This window comes from Berghia stephanieae, chromosome 6 (assembly GCF_034508935.2).
Source record: "Berghia stephanieae isolate SIO BIC M18660-M18661 chromosome 6, UCSD_Bste_1.3, whole genome shotgun sequence".
Taxonomy (NCBI): domain Eukaryota; kingdom Metazoa; phylum Mollusca; class Gastropoda; order Nudibranchia; family Aeolidiidae; genus Berghia; species Berghia stephanieae.
The window spans coordinates 61,730,330-61,741,147 of NC_088365.1; the positions used below are offsets into that span (position 1 = coordinate 61,730,330).

At 33.1% G+C, this 10,818-nt stretch overlaps 1 protein-coding gene across 1 annotated transcript in view; it reads right to left on the bottom strand.

The window, feature by feature from the left end:
* LOC144975385 (galactoside 2-alpha-L-fucosyltransferase SEC1-like) overlaps positions 1-7,912 on the bottom strand; it is an 8,753-nt gene extending 841 nt beyond the window's left edge. Inside the window, exons 1-4 of the mRNA XM_078919404.1 lie at positions 7,686-7,912; positions 5,883-5,980; positions 2,899-3,638; positions 1-829 (exon numbers count right to left, since the gene is read on the bottom strand). The exon at positions 1-829 is cut by the window's left edge and continues 841 nt beyond it. Of these exons, the coding sequence (XP_078775530.1) occupies positions 638-829; positions 2,899-3,638; positions 5,883-5,980; positions 7,686-7,690 (1,035 nt within the window). The 5' untranslated portion in view covers positions 7,691-7,912 and the 3' untranslated portion in view covers positions 1-637. The remainder of the gene's footprint in view (positions 830-2,898; positions 3,639-5,882; positions 5,981-7,685) is intronic.
* Between the last annotated feature and the right edge of the window lie 2,906 nt (positions 7,913-10,818).

Here is a 10,818-nt window from a genome sequence, read left to right on the forward strand (position 1 = left end):
GGTACCTAATTCCCATAGTCCCAGGTTCATTCCCTTCTGATATCCTCTTCCCATAGTCCCAGGTTCACTCCCCACACCTCAACCACCATTGAGTACAGACGACACAAATTCTACTGCATTTTATTTTATTTGTTTTCCACGTTCATTTGTTTATTGTTGTGCTGACGAAGGGTTTGTACCTGAAACGTCAATTGTCTATTTTGTTCCCATCCGAAGCCTCTCCAATTTCACATTTCGTTAGTATTTTCACGATACCAGGCTTCAGGCAGCCCCCACCTCCCTACCTCTACTTTTCCAATTTCTTTGAACTCGGAAGATCATTTACCGAAACACTGGACTGGTTCTCGTCCTCAATTATGTCCCGAATCCAGTCCAATTTTTCTGGAAATGATTTTCAGAGTTCAAGGAAATTGGAACCAGTATTTCGACATCACATTGTTGTCCTCTATCTTGCTCCAAGACCAGTCCAATGATTCGGGAAATGATCTTACATCACACTGTTGCCCTTCTATCATGCTCCAAGACCAGTCCAATGATTCGGGAAATGATCTTACATCACACTGTTACCCTTCTATCATGCTCCAAGACCAGTCCAGTGATTCGGGAAATGATCTTACATCACACTGTTGTCCTTCTATTATGCTCCAAGACCAGTCCAATGATTCGGGAAATAATCTTCCCGGTTAAATCCAAGATCCTTTTTGGAGCCGGGAATATATGGAAACTTGTAGTAAATGACCTCACCCCCGTTCAAGTAGGAGGCCCACCAACCAAACGACCCAACGGACATGATCATGTGATCACACAGGGTCAGAATAGTGAAGTCAACCTGTGGAAATGTGAAATTATAGATAATGGTATTATGGATGATAGGTATGATAATGATGATGATTGTAATGATGATGACGTTGATGATGATGATGATGATGATAATGAATAATAATAAAATATAATAATAATAATAATAATAATAATAATAATAATAATAATAATAATAATAATAATAATAATAATAATAATAATAATAATAATAATAATAATAATAACAACAACAATAATAATAATGATAATAATAATAATGATAAATAATAATAATAATAATAATAATTAATAATAATAATAATAATAATAATAATAATAATAATAATAATAATAATAATAATATAATAATAATAATATAATAATATAATAATAATAATAACAATAATAATAATAATAATAATAATAATAATAATAATAATAATAAACGTATGCTAGATATACAACCCACAATCACCCTAACAGGTAAATAGTTGCTCATGTGGTGGATTCTAGTCACTGGAAAATTCTCTCCGTCGATGTAGATTCAAGGTGGCAGGGAACTAATGTGTTTGTGTCGTAAGTACTAATGTGTTTGTGTCATAAGTACTAATGTGTTTGTGTCGTAAGTACTAATGTGTTTGTGTCGTAAGTACTAATGTGTTTGTGTCGTAAGTACTAATGTGTTTGTGTCGTAAGTACTAATGTGTTTGTGTCGTAAGTACTAATGTGTTTGTGTCGTAAGTACTAATGCCTATTGTCCATAACAAACAACAATGTTAAATCGGGCCTTTATTTGTACCCTTCTTCAACCATTTTACCAAAACAAAAAAAAAAAAAAAACAAGTTCAAAAAAGAAATCATTAATGCATCAGGTAAACGCCAGATAGATGACCAAAAAATAAAAATCTTGGCGACCCGTCTAATCGAGAAAATACTATGACGATAAGTAAACAATAAATCGTAGCGATCAATTCAAAGAGAAGCATTGATGTATGAAAAGGGTGGACCCAAACACATTAGTACTTCCGACACAAACACATTAGTACTTACGACACAAACACATTAGTACTTACGACACAAACACATTAGTACTTACCACACAAACATATTATGAGTACTTACGACACAAACACATTAGTACTTACGACACAAACACATAAGTACTTACGACACAAACACATTAGTACTTACGACACAAACACATTAGTACTTACGACACAAGCATATTATGAGGACTTACGACACAAACACATTAGTACTTACGACACAAACACATTAGTACTTACGACACAAACACATTAGTACTTACGACACAAACACATTAGTACTTACGACACAAACATATTAGTACTTACGAAACAAACACATTAGTACTTCCGACACAAACACATTAGTACTTACGACACAGACACATTAGTACTTACGACACAAACACATTAGTACTTACGACACAAACACATTAGTACTTACGACACAAACACATTAGTTCTTACGACACAAACACATTAGTACTTACGACACAGACACATTAGTACTTACGACACAAACACATTAGTACTTACCACACAAACACATTGGTACTTACGACACAAACACATTAGTACTTACGACACAAACACATTAGAACTTACGAAACAAACACATTAGTACTTACGACACAAACACATTAGTACTTACGACACAAACATATTAGTACTTACGACACAAACACATTAGTTCTTACGACACAAACACATAAGTACTTACGACACAAACACATTAGTACTTACGACACAAACACATTAGTACTTACGACACAAGCATATTATGAGGACTTACGACACAAACACATTAGTACTTACGACACAGACACATTAGTACTTACGACACAAACACATTAGTACTTACCACACAAACACATTGGTACTTACGACACAAACTCATTAGTACTTACGACACAAACACATTAGAACTTACGAAACAAACACATTAGTACTTACGACACAAACACATTAGTACTTACGACACAAACACATTAGTACTTACGACACAAACACATTAGTTCTTACGACACAAACACATTAGTACTTACGACACAAACATATTATGAGTACTTACGACTACTGATTTCCCTGGTGTAAAGAAAACATCGTCCGCTTTCAAATGTTTTCGAGACCAGGGTAAATCGTCGGATGCCACCAAAAATCGAACATTCTTGTGTCTCTGTCTCATCAGGCTCATCGCCTTTTGAAGATAGCTGACGGGAGCTACATTATTTCCCACTCTTGCTGCTCGCAGTTTGTCTCCTCTTCTTACATGAACTGCAATTAACATTACATATTGATTTGAGGTCTTATTCTCTCTCTTAAACAGTTCTCTCAAGAAATTGCTAGATTTGTTTTTAATTAAATCAGGGACTGAAAACTCGGATTTAACTAAATCTTTCACATTTTCAAAATATTTGTAAACCTGAAAGAATCCTCTTAGTGTGACATTTCCTTCCGGTAAGCAGTCGAGATTTTTGTCGTATTTGCCATAATTCATTTCATCAATGGGTTGTCCCCCTTGGTCGTTTGAGACCATATCTTTTACTTTGCTGATCTTAAAGTTTTCGATAAGTGGTGAGGTTGGAGAAACATATGGGTTTTTGTTGTTTCTTTTTGCTATACCAAGAAGAGATGCGTATTGAAAAAGGTTATTCCCCAATCTTCCTTTAAATTGAACAGTAAGCCATTCGTTACTTGTGGATGAATAGAATTTGCGATTGCAGTTTTTAAAAGTTTTTTGCTTCATTTTAGATCTTGGAATTTGTCCATTTGAAGGCGTTTTCGCCTTTTTGTAGTCTGTAAAAGATATATCTGAAAGAAATGGAAGGTTAAAAAAATAATTTCAACAGCGAAATAAATAAAATTTACATTTATTCATTCCCAACGGGATAATTTTTATCCCTGAATTCAATAGTCTGATGTCACGTCCGCCCAGCAACGAGCAGCTTGGTTATAAACAAAGAAAATCGATACTTTTTATTCTTCATGCTGGCTGGAACTTTTTTACATGTCATGTGATTCGAATGTATAAAAGTCAAAACACGATCAGATTTATAATGTTTTTCTCCTCTGGATACACTTTTATGCTCGTCGGAGAAGTATAATTTCATAAGGGCGTACGCCATTCTTCCGATAGTTTAGAACCAGTTACTAAGTTACTATGCGTCATTATGAGGGAAGTGACGTCACGACTGTTGAAGCCTATTGTCTATTCCGTAGGAAGACAGGATCAACTTAGGATTCAGCTACGGTGCAGAGCCCTAAAGTGAGCTAGGACGGGGTGACTTACTCCAGGTCACAGAATGCAGTTTGGAGTCAAACTCAGTACCTTTAGGGTACCAAGAAAAGACCATACGACTGAGTCACGCTGCAGCATGAGACCATAATATAATAGTAATATCAAGTAATTTGGTTTTGAGGGAAAAAAGAGAAAGTAATGAATATATGCATTGTGACATCAAAATGTAAGTAAAACAGATATGAAGTCCCAGGTTTGAGAGTTTTTATACCTATTACAAAGTTTTACTTTACCACATATATTTACTTATATCTGTGTATATGTATGTTTTATTGCCGGTATTTTATACGTCTGTAAAAAAATTTCCTTTTTGGATGAATAAAGTACATTATTATTATTATTATTATTATTATTATCATTATTATTATTATTATTATTATTATTATTATTATTATTATTATTATTATTATTATTATTATTATTATTATTATTATTATTATTATTATTATTATCATTATCATTATCATTATTATTGTTATTATCATTATTATTATTATTATTATTATTATATTATTATTATTATTATTATTATTATTATTATTATTATTATTATTATTATTATTATTATTATTATTAATATTATTATTATTATTATATCATTATCATTATTATTATTATTATTATTATTATTATTATTATTATTATTATTATTATTATTATTATTATTATTATTATTATTATCATTATTATTATTATTATCTTGCAGTCTATTTTATCAACGAGATTACAGCATTTACCCATCGACTCCGATATTAGACCTTTACCTATTATGGTATGCAATCTTATTACCCTTCCTATTAATTTAGCCTCTGACTGTAACTGTAAAAATAGTTTAAAGATCAAGCTTAGAGTAACCCAGGTAGATGACTGTCGTGCTCTAGAAAGTTCTGCTAGAAAACACGTCTTTCAAATATCGATCGATTTAAGGGGAGGTTTGGGTCTAATTATTAGAAAAATCCTTCGAAAAATTGATTTTGAGATTTTGGTGGATAATGATATATTATTATCTTAGAAATAATAAAATTGAAGTCCAAATTCTTAAAGTAGACTATAAAGGCACGAAAAACACAGTCGAAAATGGTACAGGTAGTAAGAAAAGTGTGAAAAACGGGAAGCTATTTTGCTATTTTCTCGATATGTCATATTTCTAAGGGTATGGGGTACTGTGTCAAACGTTTCCCAGAATCTATTCAATGAAATTGTCTGAAAATTTCCACAGTTGTCACAGAGATAATGTAGTATGTCACCATAGATATATTTTTGATAAAATATGTGAATTTTGAATTATAATCCTAATTCTGAATTTTTAACATCGATTTTGTCATAACATTTTGATTCTCAACTTTGTAATGGTATATTAAAAATTCCATAAGCTAAAGCCGTAAAATCTCTCTATGGTGACACATTATGGTACAATGTTGACAAGAGGGAAGACTATGGAGGTCATTCCTTCATTAGTTTTTGTGGAACATTTGCCATAAGATTGTTATATTTTTTTATGTCAGACCCCCAAATTAGGTCGCAAAATGGGTATCAACACATATAATTAAAATTTTTCACCATAAATGATGTTTTTTAACATATAATGACGATACAGAATGATTAAAACCGCCCAATATTGGTAATTAATTTTTTTTTAGAAAAGACCCAAACCCCCCTTAAATAATCATCATCCTGGCATGTAGCTACTCTCAAACCTGGGGCTGACATGATACGATTTTGTGATAACTGCTGACGACAGTTTCTCACTACTTTACCTGCCATAAAATGGTGTTGATGCACTACATAATATAAAAATATTGGACACAGGATAATAAAAACTCCAAAGATGGAACGGGGAGACGCGCGTTTCAACCTGAAACACAAACAAAAAATGAAATTATGAACACACACACACACACACACACACACACACACAATATATATATATATATATATATATATATATATATATATATATATATATATATATATATATATATATATGTATATATTATATATATATATATATATATATATATATATATATATATATATATATATTGTTGTTGTTGTTGTTGTTTGTTTGTTTGTTCATTTGTTTGTTTGTTTTGTTTTGTCATTATTAGTACAATCTATTGGTACAAATTAATCATTTACGCGTGACATTCTAATTCAGCCACGGATTTTATTCTCAAAGACAAACTAGGGGAAATAAACATGATAATATTATGTCCGAATGTCTAGCCAGAAATAGGAGACTTCCGATGCTTGTTAATAATTTTTATTTTTCTTCTTGCTATTGTTCTTGTTATTGCTATTGTTATTGTTGTTGTATTAGGAGGTAAAAGTAGAAATTCTTAAGGAGTTAAAATGTGCAGTGTCAATTCTCTGATCATTCTAAATCGAAGTTCAAAGTTCACCATCTGGTCCATCCGACATAATACCGTTTTGAGATGTTGGGTCACAAGTCTCTGATAATTCTAACTTAAAGTTCAAAGTTCACCATCTAATCCATCCCAACGACATAAACACCGTATTGAGGCGATGAGTTACGTGTGTCTCTAACTCTATCTAGAAACGGTGTTATGGAGAAGTGCCAGTCTTGAGTGTCTTTGCCAAGGTGAGGGTCATTTAAATTGATCGATATTTGAAGGACGACTTATTGGGAAAGAGTTTTAAAAAATACAAACATAGGAGTACAAAAATTTCTTATAAAATACGTCGCAAATGGCTTCACCCGACGTGGACTTTTTTTCAGGTCTGATAACCCAAATTGTTATGGACTCATTTTTTCAGGTCTGATAACCCAAATTGTTATGGACTCATTTTTTCAGGTCTGATAACCCAAATTGTTATGGTCTCATTTTTTCAGGTCTGATAACCCACATCGTTATGGTCTCATTTTTTCAGGTCTGATAACCCCAATTGTTATGGTCTCATTTTTTCAGGTCTGATAACCCAAATTGTTATGGTCTCATTTTTTCAGGTCTGATAACCCAAATTGTCATGGTCTCATTGTTGTAATGGAAACACTCTCAAACAAACTCAAAATATTATCCATAGCAACAATGTTAAAATAAGCCCGAAATTGGGTCTAGTTATGCAACACTTATTTATACAACACTTCATTATGTTATAATCACCAACGGCAAAAAAACAAACAGCGATTGTACGGCTATGTGGTCTAGTGGTATGACACTCGCTTTCGGATCGGAAGGTTCTGGGTTCGAGCCTCGCTCGACGCATAGTTGAGTCCTTGGAAAAGACTCTTTACTCACATTCTCTCACCGTACTCAGGTGTAAAATGAGTACCTGGCCGTTAACAGCGTTGTCTTTGTCCGAAAAATTGTAATATCGCCTAACAGGCGTCATGTCCCGTCCTACATGCTAAATGTTGCTGTTGACCAGGGACCCCTTGTAAAGCGCTTTGAGCACGTTACGTGGATATTGCGCTATATAAAAGGTCAATTTATAATAGTAACATTGAGAGAAAAAACAACAAGAGAATTTTCTCTCGCATACGTGGATTTATGAATATGTAATTCTACCTAAAATAAATACCTAAATATGTTACCAACCTCATCTATCTGGCGTTTTGTCAGGAAACTCAAATGAAGAGAATTATAATATTATTCAGATTTTGTTCATAATAACTTGATTAAGTAGAATCCTTCAGAGTAGAGCTATAACATTCATCCACTCATCATAACCGCGAATAAAACTCGGGTAGTCTGACCCGTTCAGAGGAAAATCATTTTTTTTATTCATGCAACGCAACGAATAATCATCATGAGTGAATCATTGAATTACTTATCCATTTATCGCTCGTGTAAATGTGTTGGTTGCGCCGTGTGATGACGTAGACCTAGACGGTGTTGACGACCTTGAAGTCCTTGTGGCGGGGTCATCAAAAGGGTTTTCGTGTTGCTTTACTGCTGCCAATTGTAGTATTAAAAAAAAAAAAAAAATTAGGTCAAAATTTTTTTTATGACAACTTATTATACGATCGCATTTCCATAAGAGTGTTTTACTTTGAAAAATTTCAAGTTGGCGTTACCCGAACTCTCACTCGTATTCTTCTTCTTCTTCTTCTTCTTCTTCTTCTTCTTCTTCTTCTTCTTTTCATTATTATTATTATTATTATTATTATTATTATTATTATTATTATTATTATTATTATTATTATTATTATTATTATCATTCTTCTTCTTCTTCTTCTTCTTCTTCTTCTTCTTCTTCTTCTTCTTCTTCTTCTTCTTCTTCTTCTTCTTCTTCTTCTTTTCATTATTATTATTATTATTATTATTATTATTATTATTATTATTATTATTATTATTATTATTATTATTATTATTATTATTATTATTATTATTATTATTATTATTATTATTATTATTATTATTATTATTATTATTATTATTATCAGCGGCGTGGCGTATTGACGGCGTATGGTGGTGCCATATTAGAAGAAGAAAAAAAATTCTAAAACAGTGAACACGGTTAAGAGGAGAGAGCACATGTTAAAAACTCTCTTTTTTGGAAGGGTGGGGGGAGGGTCGATGGTTTTTTCGAGTGGACAAAACTCACAAAAACAAATAATTCATGAAAACATCAAGCCACAACACTGAGATACAAGTCCCGTATGAAAAGGTCTTTGTAATTATTCTTTGTCCACCATTTAAATGATTGGTTTTGGTCGATAATGCAATCAATATGTGATAAATGTAAATCAAAAGAGAAAAAAAAACCTATGACAGAAATTACTTACTTTTAGTACTTTTTTAAGGGTGCTAAAACAACGTTCGGGAGGTTAAGAATTACTATGGAAGTCGTTAAGGTCACTATAGCCTATAGATGTCCATGATTTGTCAGTGTTTGTTGTATCTGTAAAAAGTAGACAATAAAAACAAAAGAAACGTTTTTTTTTTCTAAACTAACTGTGAGCCATTCATGCCTGTCATACCATGTCACTGAAAAAGAGCGTTTTCGAGATTTCCACACCTGTGTTAATTCAAAATCAGTTGGTTGGTGAGGAACTAGTCTTTTTATTTCTAATTTGTCCTCTAGTGTCAATCTCCCAAACGGTCGGTGAAGTAAAGAGTCAACTTGATTCATTGCAATTCATTGTTTAACAAAACAAAACTTCAAAGTATATCTCAAATAATGGAAATCAGTGGACTACGATTAATGATTGCACAAATAAAAGGTAGATTCAGATCTTAAAGCATCACAAAGAAAAAATCACTCCACTTAAGTACTTAAAAAATCTAAAAACACACCAAAGTATAACTGTTGACAGTCTTCGCTTTCTTTCTCTGACTCACACAAATACACACGCACAAACAAACAAACACACACACACACACACACACAAATAAACACTCATACACACGTAACCATCAACTCGGCACTACAAGCAAGAAAGATGTTGGTACATTCGTCCACAATGCTTCGTTGCAAAGAATTACTTTATTCAATAATCGTGAAAAAGAGTTGGGGAGGGGGGGGGGGGGGGGTTGATGTGTCATATTTTAAAGTTTTATGTTGTCTTTCTTTGCTGCTTCCAAATAAACTTGACAATGATCAGTGTTTTTGACAGTTAATGTAATATTTTGGATGGCCGAAGTTACCCTAATTTGGCGCATCCCCCGTCCAACGGTGGAGCTCTCAGATCCTGGCACAAGTCGAGGGGTTTTTCCGCTATTTGAAGATAGTATAATTCGACCCAGTTTCTCGCTCAATCAGCTGTAGCGATACTAATGGATAGAGCATTTAACTGGAGCTTGGATTGGTTTGCACCACGGTGTTTGATTTAGTCACTACTTCGCGCAGTGATGTCACCAACACACGAGTCGGCGCAGTGCGAGATTCGGAATCTTGAATAGAGTGGAGACTAAAAAGGCAGTATGTTGTTGGCGAGTTGGCGAAAGACAGTGGAGTTAAAATTTCTCAGTTTTATTTTTAATTAAATTATGCTGTTAATGATTTTTAAAAGATTGGTACGGTGCCTGGCAACATTCGATCCAATGGCCCCACGCCACTGATTATTATTATTATTATTATTATTATTATTATTATTATTATTATTATTATTATTATTATTATTATTATTATTATTATTATTATTATTATTATTATTATTATTATTATTATTATTATTATTATTATTATCTTATCCCAATGAGCAAATCTATGCTTTCCACCGTTACTATAGCCCGTTCCACAACCGATGCGCACGCATTGACGTGGATCTCCTCACAACCTTCTCTTGGATTTTAATAAAAGACAACCAGATAACCACGCCTCTCGGACAGTCGTCATAATGTAAACAATGCAACGACAATGAATGGGTAACATAGTGAACAACACAGGTTTTCGTTATCGATGGCATGTGTATAAGTAAAATACCCACTGTTCTACCGCCAATAGATAGAACGAAGATGACGTCACTCATGTCTTTGTTATTGCTATTTGCCATCCATGGTATTGTTATTTGCTATCCCTGGTCCACGCGGCTATGTGGTCTTGTGGTATAACACTCGCTTCCGGATAGGAAAGCCCGGGTTCTAGCCTCGCTCTACGCATAGTTGAGTCATTGGACAAGGCTATTTACTCACATTATTTCGCCGTACTCAAGTGTAAAATGAATACCTGGCCGTTAACAGCAGTGTCTCTGTCCGGAAGAAAAAGTGTAATATCGCCTTACCGGTG